At 48.7% G+C, this 19,982-nt stretch overlaps 1 protein-coding gene across 1 annotated transcript in view; it reads right to left on the minus strand.

Annotated features, from left to right (window-relative positions):
• Urb1 (URB1 ribosome biogenesis homolog) overlaps window positions 1-19,982 on the minus strand; it is a 58,120-nt gene that overhangs the window by 20,538 nt on the left and 17,600 nt on the right. Inside the window, exons 10-24 of the mRNA XM_021209125.1 lie at window positions 19,537-19,674; window positions 17,305-17,478; window positions 16,446-16,575; window positions 15,679-15,795; window positions 14,327-14,439; window positions 11,516-11,635; window positions 10,257-10,373; window positions 9,741-9,879; window positions 8,430-8,600; window positions 7,379-7,572; window positions 5,631-5,849; window positions 4,400-4,579; window positions 2,331-3,183; window positions 1,543-1,741; window positions 850-1,036 (exon numbers count right to left, since the gene is read on the minus strand). Coding sequence (XP_021064784.1) covers window positions 850-1,036; window positions 1,543-1,741; window positions 2,331-3,183; window positions 4,400-4,579; window positions 5,631-5,849; window positions 7,379-7,572; window positions 8,430-8,600; window positions 9,741-9,879; window positions 10,257-10,373; window positions 11,516-11,635; window positions 14,327-14,439; window positions 15,679-15,795; window positions 16,446-16,575; window positions 17,305-17,478; window positions 19,537-19,674 — 3,051 coding nt within the window. The remainder of the gene's footprint in view (window positions 1-849; window positions 1,037-1,542; window positions 1,742-2,330; window positions 3,184-4,399; window positions 4,580-5,630; window positions 5,850-7,378; window positions 7,573-8,429; window positions 8,601-9,740; window positions 9,880-10,256; window positions 10,374-11,515; window positions 11,636-14,326; window positions 14,440-15,678; window positions 15,796-16,445; window positions 16,576-17,304; window positions 17,479-19,536; window positions 19,675-19,982) is intronic.

Below are 19,982 nucleotides of genomic sequence, written 5' to 3' on the forward strand. Positions count from 1 at the left end.
GGCAGATTTCTGAGTTCAAGGCCAGCCTGGTCTACAGAGTGAGTTCCAGGACAGCCAGGGCTACACAGAGAAACCCTGTCTCGAAAAACCTAAAAAAAAAAAAAAAAAAGACTAGGGATGAAAAGCCAAGGGCCACCCTAAGCAAACTGTCCAACTCACATTCCGCACACACCCTAACGTCAGCCACAGGGAAAGGGCACCATGCAGTGATGCAGGAGGGTAAGACGACAAGATGGTTTGTTGTTGTTGTTTTGTTTTTACTAGAAAGAAAGTAATCGAGAAGACAGGAAAACAGTACCTATAAAACAGTTAAGGAAAAACTAAACTGTCAGCTTTGACTTTCAAACCCAGTACAACTTTCCCAACTCATCCCATGAGGCCTGCCTTACCTATCTCAGAAGCAGCCATCACAGTAAAGCCAAATTAAACTCAACCATTCCATATGCACAATGGAGCAACAACTCCTAACAAAATGTATTAGCAAATCAAATCCAACAATACAGAGCAAGGCTAATACATTATGATCAATATACGTCAATAATACATTATGTAGGCTTATCCTGAGAATACAAGGCTGGCTTATCGTTAACTAATAGAATTCACCCTATTAAGAGACTAATCAAGAAACAGACTATAATATCTCAGTAGATGAAAAACATCCACTCCCGATAAAAGATGGCTTACAAATTCAGTGCCCTCCTCTCCCAACTCACCCCTAGAAAAGGCTCCTCTCACCTCCTATGGGGCCACGCTCACACCACACAGCTAGAAGCACATCTCTGAAGTTTGGCTTGTCTGGCATGCTGTCCCCTTAGCATGGAGCCAAGAGCTCTAAGGAGAGACACTTACCAACAACTCGCTTAACCGGACCAGCATTGCCTTCTCTTGCTCCTGGGTGTTTTCATCTTCTGGCTCCCTGCCACTGAAGGACACAGCCAGCCACTGTATACAGGACCGCAGGAGGGTCTTCCTCCAGGAGCCCAGCTCTTCTGCTGCCTCTGCCAAGGCTGCTGAGACAGAGTCAGCCACGATCCAACTGCAGCAGGAGAACAGGGTGGCAGGTCACAACACTGCTAACTAAGGGCTGTGTGCACAGAGACTTGCACTGCACACTCTTGGAGCCAGGCTTACTGAGCAATAACAACAGGTCTCTCCACTCAGTGTTAACTAGGGCCTCCCCACCTCAGCACTGGTGACATACAGAGCCCGGTGCTTTCTTGGAAGACTGTTCTCCTGACATACTTGGTGACACTTGGTCCTCTCTACCCTCTGGAGAACAGAAACCACCTCACCTCACCCCAGTTAGACCCTGCAAAACACCTTCTGGGGACCCACTTTAGTAGAGCACTGCTCTCTGGGCATCAGCCCCAGCCATCTTTGCATAGACGCACTTCTCCAGCCATGAAGGCTGCTTTAGCCAGAACTGCTGTTTCATCTACTAAAATGACGGATGCTTTCCATTAACTTTCATCATACATGACAAAGAGACATGTGAGACTAAGAAGGGGAAAGAAACCCATCCAATGGCCTTGGTTTTCATACCTCTTGTGATTACTCAGAGTCCGAAGCAAGTTGGGTAAATGGTCCATGAGGACATGCAGATCTTTGGTTCTTGCAAATGGAATGAGCTGGGCTAAGGCCTCTAGATGTAGCGCATCTTTGGAAGGCCCAGCTATATGAAAGAACCTGTCTCGCACTTGTCTCCACAGGGCCTTCAAGACAGGAGTGACAGCAGAGGATACTAGGTAGACAGAAAGCAGAAGTCACTGTATACAATGCAGAGTACTTATGAACAAGAGGTAGCCTATGGCAGCCTTCCTTTAGGAAGCACCTGTCACCACAGGCACAAATACAAAGCAATAGGGGAATCACTTTATGTTCACTATAAATGACTAAGCTGGAGGGGGTTGGTGCCAGACTTGAGGCTCAGCAGCGGGAGAGAATTGGGCTCATGCTGCCCAGATTCAGTATGAACTCACCGACAACTTCCCTGAGGAAGGGGACAGTGTAATGAGACAAGGGATGGATCAGCCTTCAGTTAGCTCAACTCAATCAGAAACAGCCAGAGCACCCATATGCGTGCCTGTCCGGTACCCCCTGTTTTCTAATTGGGACTGGATAGGCAGGCACCTGGGACTGCTGCACCTTACTTTCTAAGGTCAAGAGACAGGACAAGATGTCTCCACTCTCTCAGCCTAAAGAGATTCCAGTGAGGATGAGGAGCAGGACTGCACTGTGCGGATAAGTAAGTGACCGGGTTTACGATGGCAAACCATTCTGCCTTTCCAGGTGGAAACTCTTAAGTTGCCCCAAGCCAGCTCTTCCCATACCTCCTGCTGGTCGAATGAAGCTTCCTTGCGCCCTGTGCTGGAGGTACACATGGATAAGGGGGAAGAAGTCATCCAGATGCTCCTGGAGGGTGGGCCCCACACCAGGCTGCCCACACCACAGCTCAAACTTCAGAAGGTGGGTACCACTGTACTGAAGGAGTAGGCTGGCAATGCCCAGGGTTGTCTGTGTCCGTCGGACCAGGCAGTACTCAAGCACAGCAGCTGGGACCACAGAGGCCAGCACAGGGTCTTTCTGAAGAGTCTGAAGGAATACCGTGTCCAGCTCATGCTCAGCCAGAGTGGGGAGCAGAGCCCCCAGGCCTCGCACATACTCGGCGCACCAGAGTAGCTCACTGCTCTGCAGCTGATCCTGGTGGCTGCTTGCCAGCAGTTGTACCAGGGTCTTTCCAAGACTGCTTAGCTGTCTCTCCTTCCCGAGCGACTGTGTGCTTTGCTGGGTCAGCAGGTGGGCCTCTGGCAGGCCCAGTAGAGCCAGGGTGACTTCTCGGATCTGGACACCTTCCATGTACGGGTGCAGCTCTCGCAGAGCCTCCAGCTGAGGCAGGGTCTTGGGCGTTGAGGCCGAGTTCAGACTCCTAGTGCGGAGCTCTATCAACACACTTTGAGTGATGGCTTCTGAGTACTTTGCCAGAAGGCTCAACTGTCCCAGTTTACGGAGAATTGGGGAACTTGCCACCAGTAGCTGAAGGACCCCTGCACTGAAGTGGGCTGCTAGGAGCTTCACAAGGATAGGGCTGAGCGTGTGTGGGGGCAAGGCTTTCTGCTCCAGGGCTAGAAACCAAGTCTCCAGTGTGGGATGTTTAAGGATGGCCAGCAGCAGCTCCTCTATCGTCTGAAAAACAAAGTCATGGGTCACAGAGCCAGAGGGAGGCCACAGCTACCCGAAAGCCTTCTGTGTTCTCAGTGAAACAGAGCAAGGAGCACTTTGTAAACCTGCTCTAGCCTTACCCCAACTTGTAACATCACTCTCAGGCATGTTTGCCACCTCCTGACTGTGCGCTCTCAGGACACTATGGTCCTCTGGGGTTTCTGTACCTCCCATCCACTCCCTGCACAACAATGACAACCAGCCTGGGGTACAGTTTGTGCCCACCTAGTCATCAGCATGTCATTACCCAGCAGATCAGACATAATACAGCAAAACTGCCTGTCATTCAATGGAAGAGATGGCCATGCAGAAACAACAAGGGGGTAATAGCAGTCACCTGCCGCCTGTTAGTGCCTGTCTGGTGGCTTTGCTCTACTCGACAGACCTGGTGGAGGGATGCCCTAACAATTGGGGCAGAGTGGTCAGAGTTAGACAATGTCCTTGGGGAGGCTGGACAGAAACTAAAGCACAACTATGAACTGAAGTCAACCCTGACTTCACTTTCAAGTGCCCCCAAGAAATGAGTTCTGGCCCAGGTGAATTCTAAGTCCTGAACAGACCGCAGCCCCAGACAGGCTAGAAAATGATAGAGTCCTGGTATATCTCTCCTAGCCTTACCAAACACGATTCCTGGAAGATGGCCTAATTCCCAGGGACACAAACAAGTTTCTCATACCATGTTTGTTTCTGAGGGAAGCAAAGGAACCTATCCCCTTTCCAACAAGGCTTTGCCAAACAGAACCCAGAGATCCACCTCTCCTCAGAAGTCAACGCGGAGGTCACGGGAGAAGGCAGCCTATTTCAGTCAGACTGAAATGAGAACGTACTGCTCTCCAAGCCCACTGGGAGTTCCCTGCACACTACAACAGGAGAGTGCTGCAGCAGCAGACATGGGCCCCAGTCAGCACAGTTACCTGACCCTCACTCTGACGTCCTCAGAAGGCTCAGGGTACAGGTACAAACAAGAGCCGAGTGCTGGCTTGACTATAGAGGACTGATTGGAAAGAAAGAACCCAAATTAAGCTGCTCTCCCTGGGCACGGGTTATAGATGGCTTGCAACATCTCAGGTGTAGTTTTCTACATTTCTCTATTTCCTACAGTGAACCTACAACTCAGAAATAGCCAGTATCCGAAACCTCGTGGGAAAAGGATAGTAGGCTGAACGGGAGAGGGGAGTACCTTGTCAGAAGCCAACTCAAGGGAAACCACGGACTCCATGTCCAAAAAGAGATCAGACTCGGCCCGGGCAGCCTCCAGCTTCTGCTGATTCTGGGCGTCCAGCTGCTCAGAGTGGATGACCAGGTGCTTAAGGAGGCCCAGGAGGAACTGAAGGAGAGTTGGGCCCACACTTCTGCCCAGCTGTAACAAACACATGACCCTCAGACAAGGAAGGGCTGACCAGTCACAGAGAAGTGACTGCCAGGCCCCTGTGGAAACTGGAGGGGAAGGCCAACAAGGTAAGACTTGGACGCAGAGTTTCCAAGTTTCTCTCACACAGGAACTATAAGAACCTCCAGAACTCTGAGGCAATCCACCTCCCCTTCCACCACTCTCCCCAGATTAGCCCAAGCTGTAGACAAGAGAGCACCGGGTATGTTCTCGCTATTCACAGGAGCATGGGATAAAGGAAACTCACCTTCCTAACACCTCAGTGAAATACAAATGTTAACTCTGCTAAAGTAAGGCAAAAGATGGCTCAGCAGGTAAAGGCACTAGTCACCAGGCTTGATGACCTGAGTTCAGTCCCCAGGAGCCACACTGTGAAAGAAAATCCACTCCTACATGCCAGCCTCTGGCCTCCACATGCACTCATGTGCACATAAATACACAACATGAAAATAAATAAATAAATAAATAAATAAATAAATGTACGAAGGCTGGTTTTTGGGGGGAGGGTGGTGTTGATTTTTCAAGACAGAGTTTCTCTGTGTAGCCGTGGCTATCCTGGAACTCACAGAGATCAGCCTGCCTCCATCTCCGAGTGCTGGGGTTAAAGGTAATTAAAGGTAATGCGCTTCCACCACCACCTGGCTTTTTTTTTTTTTTTAAATAAGAGGACTGGGTCAACAAGGAAATCTAAAGTAGGAAAGTGTAAAAGCACATTAGCAGAGTTCAAACGTGAGCTACTAGACTCAAACCATGGAAGACAAGACTGGCCATGCAGCTATGGCCAGGCACCACAGGAAGGGCCATGTCCCGAGTCCACGCACTACCCTGACAGACGAGCGCTGCTGCCTCTGCACAGCTGTTCCGGGAAGGGCCCAGACGGGACCTGCAGAGCTAAGAGTCAGGTCCTAGAACTGGGGTCAGCCTTGTGGCATTATCTGGATTCCTGTCCCTCCCCGTGGCACAGACTCAGAAGAGCACACGCTCTGCATGTGGGGACTGGAGGAGAAGGGAAGGCACTGACCTGGCTGAAGTTCTCCACAGTGCTCTTGAGGTACAGCAGTACCTGCTTGGCTGAGCGCAGCATGTGCTGCAGAGCTAGGCTTGGGACAGCAGCGAGAAGCTGTGTCTGAATGCTCTTATCCCCAAGTGTCCGGCTTTCATAGGCTGTTTGCAGCAGGGTGGAGAAGCAGGAAGATGGCGGGGGTGTACGTGGTCCCGAGCTGCCAGACGCCTGCAGTGGCTGAGGGATCAAAAAGGACAGGAAGGGAATGACCTCAGAAGCAAAGGCTACACACACTGCTGACAACTGTGGCAATGAGTAATGAAGGGCATTTCAAACTAAGCATTCAGGGCAGTGTGGCACTGTACTCAAGGGAACTCCATCTCAACACTGAGACCATGCTAAAGTGTGCCTGCTGACAGAATGCACGGGGACAAACAGACCTTTCAGTGAGGAGCTGCCTGCCTCAGACATGGGAAGATTTGCTGCAGCCTAGAAAAGCACCCCAGCTAAAGCAAAGGCCTGCTGCAAGCTACCTGCCCACCCTCAAAATCTTGTCCAAAGGACTGGGTATGGGGAGAAATAGTTCAAGGAAAAGAAGGCTCCAGAGCAGCCCTGCTGCAAACAAGTTATTCACTTATAATCACCAAGCCGCCATCTAAAGCCGCACAGGACTCACAACACATGACTTCCTTCAGCTAACGAGCTCAGGCACTGTATCCAGAAGCCCAGTGGTTCTCAAGGCACGGTCTGAGAATCAGTGTAGCAGCAGCATTACCTGAGACAGTGGAACCCCACTCCATAACGGGGAGCTAGGACATGATCGTTTGTTTGTTTGTTTGTTTTTCGAGACAGGGTTTCTCTGTGTAGCCCTGGCTATCCTGGAACTCACTCTGTAGACCAGGCTGGCCTTGAACTCAGAAATCTGCCTGCCTCAGCCTCCCGAGTGCTGGGATTAAAGGCGTGCACCATCACACCCGGCGCTAGGTCACGATTATGACCAGAGCCTGGCAACCAGGGTGGACACCAACACCAGCACACAGGCAGAGTGGCACTGAACTGAACCATCTGGTGACTGTTGACCATGGCCTCTTTGTAGTGGAAAGTGGCAATCACTATTCTGAACATAAGCTCTGCAAACAGATTGACCAAACCTTGTCCCACTGCCAACTGCTGGTGCAAGTTCTTTGCATGTGTATATAAAGGGTGATCAGTCTTGGCCTACCTCTCAAGAGGTAGTGGATCAAATGGCTAAAATACACACAGACCACCACCAACATGGCTGCCATCACAAGAAAAAGGCCCTATGCTGTCTGCATTTTTAAGCATCGCTGAGATGGAATGAACCCACACAAATCCACAGCAAGGTTGACTCTGCCCCAGTGTAGACACACAGCATCTGAACAAGAACCCACTCCACAGATCCTCCCCATCACCCCATTTCCTTTCCCAGTATGGAGCTCATGGGGTGTGCTGAGGGGCAGGCATGTTAGCTGAGAACACCAGGGTCTCCAGAAGACAGTGAGATACAAACATTTCTTTTACTTGGGAAGGAAAAAGAGGACGAAGCCAAGCAGAAGCAGTGACGAAATCCTGTCATTAGGGAGCAGTGACAACACGAATGGCACTCCTCACGTAAGCAGAGGACAGAGGAAGGTGAAGCCCTGGCTCTGCACAGTACAGCATCTGGACCCTCAGCTGCACATCCAGCTACGCATCCAGCTACACCAAGTCAAGAGACACTTCAGGCAGCAGGGAGTGTGGCTCACCAAGGCCTCCTGGGCTTGCTCAGGAATCCAGAGACTGTAGTATCTGTGAAACTGGACAAGCTGCTGACCGCAGAGCAGGCTAACAGGCTCCAACTTGTCATAAGACTGGAGCAGAAGACAAAGAGCTAGGGGGTCCCTCTGGGTATGGAGAAGGTCAGTCAACACTGCAGTCATATATGCCACGACGCTTTCCCCTGCAAGGAAACGGGGCAGGCAGGGTTAGGGATCAGCGAGACTGCTTCTGAGATACTGACGTGATACCCTTCCATAGTCACATCAGACCCAGGAGTGGCAGCTCCATGAGGGGTCAGATGCTCATGTGGGAAGGCCCTATTTCAATATGTATGTATGTATGTACATAGCACATGGTTTGAAACCAGGTCCTCAGGTCTGCAAGGAAAGACCCAGGTATATATACAGCTAGACCAAAGCCACCTGAGCCAAGGACTTGCAGGTGGCTTTCCTGTCCCTTCCTCTGTCCTGGCACACAGGCCTCTCTGAGCCCCTCTCCAGGCATAGCCCTCTCTGCCTGATCAGATCCTCTAGGATAAGCAGGATTGCCTTGCCCAGCCATCATAGAAACCATGCCTTCAGATGGCATAGCTATGAGATGGGAAGAGCCCATATCCCCAGGCCACTTCCCAGAAGACAACCACCAGGAAAGCCCCCTGGCCAGTACTGGTCTAAGACAAGGTCAGGCAGGAAACAGACTTTTTACCCTCAGACTATTGGCATGTGGGCTCCTGGCTGAGGTGAAGAGTGGGCTCTCCAGACTGCTACGATTTGTGAGCACTCTCGGGCCTAAGATACTTGGGAAACCCAATATAGCCAAGAATCATCACTACCCTGACAGCAGGATTGAGTGCTGGCGAGAAACCCTCAGTTCTAGCTGTTCCATGGAGCTGTGTAAACACAGCCTTCACATCCACCCTGTGCTCTGAGCTACAGGGTGTGTCCATCACTGGAGAATCTGACCGATGGCCCTTAGCACTCCCAGCCCCCAGCACTCCCAACCCCAACCTCCACGGACACCCTAGCTCTGCACAGGTACCTGCTTCACATTCTGTCCCAAGGAGCAGCTTATTCCTGGCTTCCAGAGCTGCAGGGACCAGAGCACTGAAGGGGAAGGTGAGCAGAATCATGTCTTCATTTAACAGGAGCCCAATATCCTCGTCCAGGCCTTCGCTGCCTTCCACCAGGACGTCCACCATGTCCAGCACATCTGAGACAGAAGAGGAGAGGCTGGCTTAAGTAGGAGCCATCCGAGGGTCCCACATGAAACAGCTCAGCACAGGGAGAGGCAAGAGAATGTTTACAAAAGAGAAAAACAAAACAAACACATTTTCAGACTTCTCTAGAGGAAAAATGCTTCCTAGAGTTTGGGCCTGAGCAGGTGGAGACAAGGTAACAGTCTTTACGGTATTTGACAAAGTGCAGGTGACTCCACTGAGCAAGTAACTAAAGCTGAGGAACTTTACCCCATGTTCAGACAAGCAAGCTGATACCTGAGAGGGCTACAGCACAGACAGCAACTGGGCACCTAGGTTCAAGCCTCTTTCTCTCCTCCTCCTCCCTTCCCAGTCCTTCCCTCCCACCTACCCTCCTCCCATGGATCTCAACCTGCCTTCGCATACCAACTTGCAATAGGACTAGGTGCATCTTCACCTACTGAGTCTAGACACGGCAGCCTAGTTAGGGGAAAGGGATCCAAAGGCAGGCAACAGAATCAGAGATGGACCCTTCTCCAGTTGTTAGGAGTCCCACATGGAGACCAGGCTGCACATCTGTTACATATGTGTAGGAGGTCTAGGTCCGTCCCATGCATGCCTTTCTGGTTTATGGTTCAGCCTCCGTGAGCCCCTATGGGCCCAGATTAGTTGACTCTGAAGGTTTTCTTGTGTGTAGGCCTTGACGCCTTGGCTCCTTCAATCCTTCCTCCCCCTCTTCCACAAGATTCCCCGATGTCTGCCTAATGTTTGTCTGTGAGTCTCTGCCATCTGTTTCCATCAACTGCTAGGTGAACAGGTTCAAATCTTGGAGTTGCATGGAAGGACCTGTGAGAGCCAAAGTGATCTGGTCTCTCTGATCCCAGCTCTCTGAACTATATGTTCAAGAGGAAAGCAAGATCGTCCTCACCTTAGAGCTGTTAGCGAGGTTTCTGAGATCTGTCAAGAGTTTAACAGTGTCAATGCACAGTAGACAACACACACACAGGAACACCCAATCTGTAAGTGAGATGGCTTCATCTCCAGAGTGGCTCATCTTTCTCACAAGGAACTGAGCTGTCTGTACTCTGAGCAGAGCCTCAGCACAAGTCCTGCTCTGTGTAACCATGGCCTGAGGTTCTGGGCATAAGACCTACCATCAATATGGGAGACAGGGATGCTGACATCATCTGCATCTTGCTTCCCCACAGAGGCCTGCAGGGTGCTGGCTTCTTGGACAAACTCAGAAGCTTTGTCTGTGTATGAGTAAGGATTCACCACCAGTGTCAGTAAAATCTGAACAAAAAAGACAGGTGAAGACAGTTAAATGGCAACAAGAGAAAGCCCAAAATGCCTTTGGTCAAGTAAGAAAATATTAAGCGCCTTTAATAATAATATAATTTCACTGAAAAGATTTTAAAAGCTTTTTTTGTTAGGCGATTTTGAAAAATATTTCTTCTATTCTACTGGTTTGTAACTTGGCTTTTTGGATAAATTTACTCTTTCATGAAAAAACAAGCTTCCCAAATGAAATCAAGAAGCAGGCAGTAAAGTATTGCTCTTTCAGAGGCTGACGTGGAGTGGGCTCTCAGGTGTACGCGCATGAGAAAGCCTCTGTGTGAAGCCAAGTCAGCCGCCCAAGCAGCACAGCGCTCTGCGGAGCTCGCACTCACCCGCTCCAGGAACTGAATGACGGCTTCCTTGTGCTCCTCTGCAGTGCTGTCCAGGTGCTCCAGCCAGAGCTCCAGCTCTCTCCACGTGTGCTCGAACACACCCGTGTCCCGAAGAATCTGTTGGCAGTGGAGCCATGTGAAGGTCAGAGCAGAACCTACTTTCTATCAGCTGGACACGTGTCAGACCAACAAGCCCGAGTACAGGTGCAGCAGCTCTTCTCCCGGGACGGGAGACCCCGCTGCTGAGACACAGAGCCCTGATCACTCCATGCCCCCTGGGAACAACACGGCTCCTTTCTCACTACCGTGTGCTTCCTTTCCTTTCCTTAGCTCCCAGAAGAATGACCCGGGTGGTTCTTAGGGAACCACAAATTATCTGGATTTCCACAAAGACCAGATAAGCATGTGTGACTCAACCTTTAAGCTGAGGGAACTCCAAGCCTAGGTAAGAAGCACACCATCCCTACCAGGGCAGAGCCTGGGATGAGACAAGGTGTGTTTGCCAAATAAGTGAGCCCTGTAACGGTCCACTTATGTAGGAGGCTCTTATGGCCGAGCCCTGTGGCAGTGTGCATCAAACTCCCCCAACTGTAATGTGCATCTCTGCAGTTAATCAGTCGTGAGGTTAGGAAGGAAATGGCTGCACTGGCAGGGACTAAAACAGGGTGGGCTTCAAGCCGCTCAGGTAAGAAGCTCAAAATATAGCCCTGCAGCAAAAACCACAAAATCTCATCTTGGCACTGATGGTCACCATTAGTGTTTTTAGGACTGGGTGTGGAAATACAGCATCAGAACTCCTAAGTCTAGACCACAGGCGTGTATTAGTGTATTACATGTCTGGCTTGTCAAGTGACCTTGGAGGAGTGAGTGCCACATGCAAGAGAGAAGCCATGGGGACCGAGTCTTCACTCCTGCATCTCACTCTGGGGACACCTGAGATGGGGTGATGGACAAAGTCAAAGGTGTGAGGCCCAGGGAAGTGTGGGAAGGAGGGACAAGCCACAGCCCTGAAACAGTTTCCCACGGGACCGGAGTATATGGAGAGCGCTTGTCCTGACTGACTTTCATAGCTCACCCCCACACACACAGTCACAAAATAAACAAATAAAACATTATACAAATTTTAAATTTACTATACTCCAAGTAAAAAAAAAAAAAAAGCATAAACCTCTACTGCACTCCTACCACATTTTAAGTCCCCACCATAAGGACAGCCATGCAACTACTTATGAGACAAGGAACTGCTACATGGTCCTGACCTTTATGATCAGAAGCTTCGTGGAGGACTTGAGCTGTAAATGGTTACTATTCACAAACATCTTCATCAGCAGGTAGAAAACCGAGCGTTCTCCTCCAATGATTTCTGCCTCAGGGCCTTCCTAGGGGTTGGACAGTATCTCAAACTGTTAATATGCACAAGTAACAAGGGGCACTACTTGCTGAGCAGACGTAGCAGACTGCATGCTCAGCACACTGCCAGGCTCATCATGTTAGCTCACTTTAACTACCAACCAGAGAACAGTGCTGGGGTGCTGCACAGAGAAGACGTCAGGCACTCATTCAAATCCCCCAGCAGCACATAGTAACTAGCTGCTGCCGCCGCAACAACACGTAAGCATTTCTAGGGGCCACAGCTCAAGGTCTTCATGTATGCGGCTCACAGACTCCTCCACTCAACCTAGGAAGTGGCACAGCTGTTATCCTATCTGACTTACATAGGAACTGAAGTCCCAGAAGGTAACAGTGTCCTGGAAACCGAGCTCTGGTGTAGACACTACACACAGGTGTGGTGAGCTGTCCACCTCAGCTGTGTGGTCTACATGTCATCAGGACACTGTGTGAACACTCCAGCCACTCGGTGGACACATCATAAGGCCTTTACAACAGCCTCCAGACTGGGAACACATGCCTTAGATCAGTGGTTCTCACGCTTTCTGAGGCTGCAAACCTTAGTACAGTTCCTCATGTTGTGCTGACTTCAGTCAGAATTCTTTCGTTGCTACTTTGTAACTAATTTTCCTAGGGCTATGAAATGTAATGTAAATATCTGACTCCTGATAGTCTTAGGTGTCCCACATGCTAAGAAACCTCTGCCTTAGAGGTGCAGAGCCTCAGAGCCCTGGCCCACACTCTGTAAAGTCTATTAATGTGTCATGGCCCTTAGTGGAGAGGCTGACCCTGAAGATAACAAAGTTCTGGGGATAACTTGGTCCAGTAAACAATGCCCGTACAGAAGATACACTTCATAAGCATGAAATGGGTAGAGCACAGAATGTCAGCTACTGTCGTGTGTGTGTGTGTGTGTGTGTGTGTGTGTGTGTGTGTTGCCACTCCCCCACCCCACCCCACCCCACCAGCTGTGTATTCCTGGCTGTGCTGGACCCTGTTCTGTAGATCAGCACCTCTGCCTCTCAGGAGCTGGGATTAAAGGCACGCACCACTGCCTCCAGGCTGTCAACCAATGTCTTAAGAGTTGCCATTTCTTTCACATTAAGTGGCCTCTTTTGGGCAAATTTTCATGGACAAAGATTGTGTGGGAAACACGTCTTAGTATGACACTTCTTGTGATACTCAGGACCCAAAAGCACTCAGAGTGTCATGTCACAAAGTGCTGAAGGAAGGAAGGACTGCGAAGCACTGTGTGTCATTTGCTGTCCCTTCTACCTGATAACTGCTCTCTGCCTCCATTGTTTCTATCACTCTTTAAAGACTCTGGAACACACTTGGACAAGTGATCCATCAACAGGAACTTCCTGGTGTATTCTGTTTCAAAGCGCTGACCTGACATGCAGATAAGATGGTGCCGTTATTGGTTAGCGACTGGAAATTTTGGGAGGATTTCACTATTACGTGTAAAGGTTTGCCTTTGTACAGGAACTAAGTCTCCCTTCTCCCCCCTCCACTTCTCCTCCTAGAGATAGCACGTGTCCTAGCTTCCGCCATGGCTTTCTAGTAATGACCTGTACACATACATGTGTGAATAGTTGTGAGTGTGCAAGCACATGTGCATACATCCATGTTTGTATCCTCTCCTTTTGGATGATAACTATTATATTTTTCTTTTACTATCTTAATGATATATTTGCATCGATTTTCATATAAATTCTCCTATTCCTTTGACTCACTGCCTGCTACTCTACAACATACTATGATCTGGATTGCTTTGCTTTTAAGGTGACGCCCACATCTCTTGTATTTAAAAAAAAAAAGTATTTAGGAGAGGTAGCTCAGTGGCTCAGTGCTTAACTGGCATATACAGGCTTTAGGTTCTATCCCTAGCACCAGTGTAAAAAAGGACAATTTTTCTAACTTTCTAAGTATATCATCAAGATCTACTTACGGGGCCCAGCCCCACCGGTATGAAATACTATCAACACAGAGCATGTCACTTCAGGAAGGGAACAGCTGAAGGCTGACAGGAGGACTGTGGACAGCACTACAGAGCTACAGCACTACCCAAGTGTCCTGAACTCTCTCTGACCCCAGCAGCCTGCCCGACCTGGTATGGGTGGAGTAGGCAAAGCACTTTGTGTAACCTGCCATCTTGTAAGTCCTTATGCAATTATGAATTGTCCTCAACTCAGGAAGCGAGCATCACTTAAGTACAGACACCTTTCTGAAAATGCTGTGTATAAATGTCAGCACGCCTTTCCATGCTGCTGGCTCTCTATAAAACAGGTCCACAAGAGCCAAGCCACTGCATGGTCTGAGGTCCTCAGAAGCACACACAATCTTGCTGGTCATCCCTCGATGCACAGGAGGGACAGCATCTAGGGTTAGAGGGCACAGGTGAACACCTGGTGCCTGGTGACCTTCCCTACACGAGTGAACATTCTGGCCCTAGAAAATGCTACTGAAGACAGGCAAACACTGTGCCCAATATCTGCCAGCATTTCTGCCAGCCAGCTCTCTGCTAGCATGGTGGTGTTCCCATCCTGGCCACTGAGTTCTTTCAGGGTGAGATCAAAGGGAAAGCGATGTGCTTTATTTTCAAGTGTGTTCACTAACAAGAACTGTGAAAGCCAGCCAAGCACACTGGCAGCAAAAGACTGGAGATGTCTGACTCCTACCTGTGCCTTTAGCCACAAAAACTTGTTAGCAGGCAGTTCCAGGGCCACTTTCAGCATGTGGTGCTGCAGGATGGGAGGGACCTCCTGAGGAGGGCCCTGCTCAGAGATGATGCCTGCAGCCAGAGAACAGGAAAACACAAGATTACCCGGAATTGAGACCCTGACTCAGAGAAGAAAAAAGGATGCACTTTGTTCCCTGTATCCCACGCTCCTTCAGGCTGTGGGAAGTATTCCTTTCTCGACACCCCCTACCTGATGTTTATGGGGATTTGTCAACCAAAGTCCAAATTCTACATGCCCAAAACAACCCTTGTCTGTCCCTTAGCCAATTTTAATTATAACTATAACTAAACTCACCATAATATAGCACATCATGCTACCTCCAAGTGTGACCCCAAACTCATGAATCTTACTTACGTCGCCCCATTACACTGTGCAGAGAACGGCCCTATTATCCAAGCCTAAGTATTTTGTGGAGAGAGACTATGACCGCCAAGCTTGACCGCTGGCCCCGCCCCTAGCCTGGTCTCTAGAGTCCTCTCCTGCTTGGGAAGGACACTGCTCCTAAGACCTACATGGCCATATCTCTGTAAATTTCATGTTCCCGTGGAAAAGACAACTTTTCACCCTTGATGATTAAAATGCTAATTACATGTCTTGAAAATAATTATTTCAGTAATTTATATAAATTCCAAGAATGGTATTTTTGCAAGTCATCTGTAGGCCCAATTATAATGTCGATTATATTAGGTAAACTTGACCATCAAGAGACTGTGTCCAGACCAGCATGAAGATATTTTATACAAGATGGCTTGAGCCTGACTCACTTGAGTAAAACACAATGTACCCATGCACACTGCACCTCTGTATAAACAGGATGGCGTGTCCCTTCTGCAGGGATCTCCTTTTTTCTGTCCCCTTGCACCCTTGCCTTGGAGTAAGTACCAAATGACCTAGCTTGGGAGCAACACTGAGCACTGCCCAGGCTGGTTGGCTTTTCTCCACCCTCACTGATAGATCAATAAGTATGTAGCTGAGAAAATAATGGGACAAATAAATTATTATGGCAGATCACATCTGCTGATAAACTGCCCTCACTACCCCTTCCTGATCCTCAGCTCCTAGACTCTGCTGCAGTTTATTGGAGTGTCCTTTATCCCCACTGGCAGGAACAGAGGCAGCTCGCCTGCAGTCCTTTTTTTTTTTTTTTTTTTTGGTTTTTAGAGACAGGGTTTCTCTGTGTAGCCCTGGCTGGCCTCGAACTCAGAAATCCGCCTGCCTCTGCCTCCCGAGTGCTGGGATTAAAGGCGTGCGCCACCATGCCCGGCTGTCTGCAGTCCCTTAAGACCCACCTTTTAGGAGCTTGCTGAAGTCAAAGTTGTACTGCGTGATCACGTGGGGAACGACCTGCTGGTAAAGGCATATGACCTGGAGCAGAACTGATTTCAGAAGAATGGTTTCTGCATCATCTGTACCAAAGGAAGACAACATGCGTTAGGACAAATATGTGTCCTTGTCCCTGATCAGGTGAGCATTCACACTACAGCCCTAGCCAACTGCATACATACTCAGGTTACTGAAAACACAGTAACTACATTTCAGGGCCAGTGTGGTAACAGGGTTGATACTGTTCCAGGGACTGGTCTTAAGCCTTCTTTACTGCTGTAGCCTGGCTAAGCCAAGGCTACTTACCAATATCTAGGCTTCCTGTCCCCATCTAAGCAGTAGGGATACACAATAAGGACTGCCCCGTGGTGTCTAAATATGGAAAACTGCACCTGGCCAATACCATATTTTAACACAAGATGGGCCTTGTAGCCCACCTCCATCTGCACAGCAACCAAGAGTTCTTTCCCATTCACACAGCATGGGTGCTCAAATCAGAGAGACATGGTGCTGACATACAAAGACTGAAAGTATTTCTGATACTAAAATTCACTAAGACCTACAATTTTACATAATGCTTCTCCCCGAGGAAAGAAGGATCCAAGCTCTTTGTGCCCTCCCAGAGGGGCCTTGACACAGAACTGCCTGAGGATCCTCTGGGGAGCCATCCCGGCTGCCCGACATCTCGGTCCCAGGTCAAGAGGTCAAGAGCAGAGGTAGCTGAGGGTCTCACCACGCTGGAGAGCTTCAGAGGCAGTAGGAGTCTTGCTACTGCTCTTCTTCCCTTTCTCACGGTCCTCCTTAATCGCTGGCTTTTTAAATGACTGCCAGACCCAAATAACAGTGTTCAGATCTGGCAAAATCTAAGTGTAAAAGAGAAGCAAAGATTAAAAATCAGTCATTTGAAACACGGAAAGACATCGACGAACTGATGCATTAACAGGGAGAAAGCAAAAGCAAATCCAGAGGAGGAACCAAGGGAGGTCGAGAACAGTGCATCCCTGTAAGCTTGCTTCTGCTGTGTATCCCACAACTGCACTCAGTCTTCACTCAAGCCAGACAGTGGGACAGGAGGGACTCTTCTTGGAAACACTGTCAGTAACCTGCCAACTACCACCAGGGGCTCCACTCTGCTGGCTGTGTGTGGAAGCCATGTCTTACTAGCAGAATTAGCCATGGAGAAAACAGATGTTCTACAGCCGCCAACTCTCATTCCCTTCTAACTTGAGCCAGAGTACATCACACTCCATCAGCATGTGTGCACGTATAGGTAGGGGAAAGCAGCATAGTACATACAGTCACAAATGAGCCACAGGTCCCACTAGAACGAGAACCCACTGTTTCCGTGCAAAAGCAAGTCATAGTCTGACTCCTAGCTCGTGCTCAGCTCTGTTCTAAGTGAGATCTATAAGCAAACACTTTATCAGCTGCCCCTGGGAACTGTGCCAAGACACTCCCTGCTAGCCTCTCTATCCAGCAGCTAAGAGGACATATCCCTCAGCTCCCACCCCATGTCCCAGGATAACTCTTTCTTTCTTCTGTGCTTGGTAAAGGGGTCTGCAGTGAAAATTCAAACCTGGACCTGAACCCACCTTGCCCAGCGCTTCTCTGAAGAGCTGAACAAATTCTTCCATCATCTCAGCTGTATACACGTCTGAATCTTGCCATGCCTCTTTGTCCAGACAGTGGTCAACTGTTTTTAATGCTCTCTTCAAAATGTCCGAAATAAGGGACAATGCTGAGTGTTTTACAGGTATGCTGTCCAACTGGGCAGAAAAGAGAATTAAAGTCACATGTGTGTCCCAGGGAAAACTGTGCTTGACGGGCCCTGCTTTTCAGGTTACTATGAGGGAAAAGCAAAAGATATGGCAGGACTCTCCACTGAGAAGAGGTGACCCGGGGGACCTTAGACATCTACTCTATCAGACGACAGCAGTTGCCAGAAAGCAGCTCCTGTAGGTGGAGTCCCACAGTAGATCTTGTCCTGCGTGTACTTCTTAGTCAGTCCTCCCTGACAACCCTCAGCTATTACGTATCATCTGCAGTGACGGCACAGGATCTCTCCACAGCAGCTACGTGGGGTCCATAAGAAGCACTCACATGAAGTAAGGCAGAAAGAAGTCGAGAAAACATGTCAGGTTGCTCATGATGAAGACTAAGCAACTTCGAGGACTTAAATAAAATCTGCTCCCAAAAGTTTATATGTTAAAAGTCTAGTTCTAATACGATGGGAGTGAGAGGAGATAGGGTCATTGAGTAGGCTTAAGTTGCGAGTTAACACAGTTCTCACGGGATGAGTTGATTTCTAGAAGCAAGTGTTGTTGCAAAAAAAACAAAAAACAAAAACAAAAACAAAAAAAATCAATCAATCAAACAAACAAACAAAACAAACTGGGCCAGGATTGCTGGTGCATACTGCATGCCTATAATTCTAGCACCCAGAAGACTGAGGCAAGAGGACCACCTGACCATCAAATCAAAAGTAAATAAATAAATAAATAAGTCAGCCCCTCACTAGTCGCCAGTCCCTTTCCCGCCATGTGTTCCCACCCACTCTGCAAACACTGTGACTTTGCTCATTCACTGTTCCTCGTTACACAGTCAGTGGGGTCTCACTAAAGCCTAAACACACTCAACCTTGGACTTTAGCCTCTAAAGTTATGCACAATTACACAACTTAAGATGTTGGAATAGCGACAAAGATGGAGTAACACAAAAGCAACCCACACCACAGACTTCTGACACCTAGAGCTCCTTAGAGAACAACCATGAAGGCTGTCAAGGACCTCAATGACTTCAGAGACTCAGTGATGTTCAAGGACCCACAGGTCCTATTATCAAAAAGAGGATGGGCCCAGTACACTGTGGCAAAGACCAGGAACCCGCAGAGTGATGTTTCTGATGGAATATGGGGAACTCTACCAGAAATAAGATGCCAATTCGTTTTTGAAGTTTGGTTTGAGTGTTTCGTGTGTCTGTGTGTATATATATGTCTGTGTGCACGTATGTGTCTGAGGCACATGAGTGTAGGTGTTTGTAGGTCAGAAGACAGTATCAGATGCCCTGGAGTTGGAGTTACAGGCAGTTGTGAGCTGCCCAAAATGGGTGCAGGGAACTAAAGGGGTTCTTCAGAAGAAAAGCAAGTGCTCTTAGCCACTAAATCATGAAACAAACTCTAAGTATCACTTTGCCCCCAGCACTGCCTGAAAACAGCTGTTCCTCAATGTAAAAGGAAATCTAACACCTGGTCTATTAGGCTCTTGAAAGAATTAAGAGATTGGCTGGAAATTTTGCCACTATTTCCAGATATCCTGAATGAATGAAGTCTTCCTGCAGACTCTTCCCTTCCTCTAACATTTCCCCACATCCACACACCCTACAGAAGTGTAGAGGACAGGGGTCTCCACAGAATGCTGAAGCAGAGCTGAAGAAGACACCATGCTAGTCACTGCCAGAAGAAATGGCTAACCTCAGGTGCACAGTTGCCCTCATTGGTGACTTCAAGCCAAAGCTCCGTCTGACAAAACAGTCATAGACCATCAGCAGGTGTTTTCAGGGACCACACACTGTAAGCGGCTCTGCAAGAGAAAGCTCTGTGTGTGTGTGTGTGTGTGTGTGTTTTGCCTGGATGCATGTATGTCTGGGCACCACACAAACCACATGTACATACAATGATAGCAGACCACAAGAGGTAGTCCAGTTCCCTGAAACTGAAGTCACAGATGGTTGTAAGCCAACACTTGCTGGGAACTGAACTTGCATTCTCTGGAAGAGTCAGTCCTCTTAACCACTCACAGAGTCATCTCTCTTTCCCTGTGACTTACATTTAATGCCTGAGTGAACATGATCTTATTGCACACCAGAGGAACTGTGGTCACCATCACCATCGCCAGGAGCCTTGGCAATGGGATAAACTCTCTGGTCCAAAAGGCTGGGGAAATCTCTGGCTGGGCCTCATAGATCTACAAAAGGAAGAGAGAGACTGAGTTACGGATGGAAGAAGTACTATGTGTAAGTCCCCTAAATCCACTATCTATCACTACACAAACTGCTAGGATGTCAAAGCTGGACCTCCATGAGAATACTAGACACACAGTAACCAAGTTACACCATAAGGATTCAAGCCAGACTATAACATCACACAAGTGTTCCTTCAGCAGCATAGGGCTGGAGAGCAATAGAAGCAGCTCCCAGGACAGAGGCTGGCACAGGGCAGCTTTTCTTTTTCTTTTTCTTTTTTCTTTTTTTCTTTCTTTCTTTCTTTTTTTTT

The sequence above is a fragment of the Mus pahari genome, chromosome 12, assembly GCF_900095145.1.
Source record: "Mus pahari chromosome 12, PAHARI_EIJ_v1.1, whole genome shotgun sequence".
In the NCBI taxonomy this organism is placed as follows: Eukaryota; Metazoa; Chordata; class Mammalia; order Rodentia; family Muridae; genus Mus; species Mus pahari.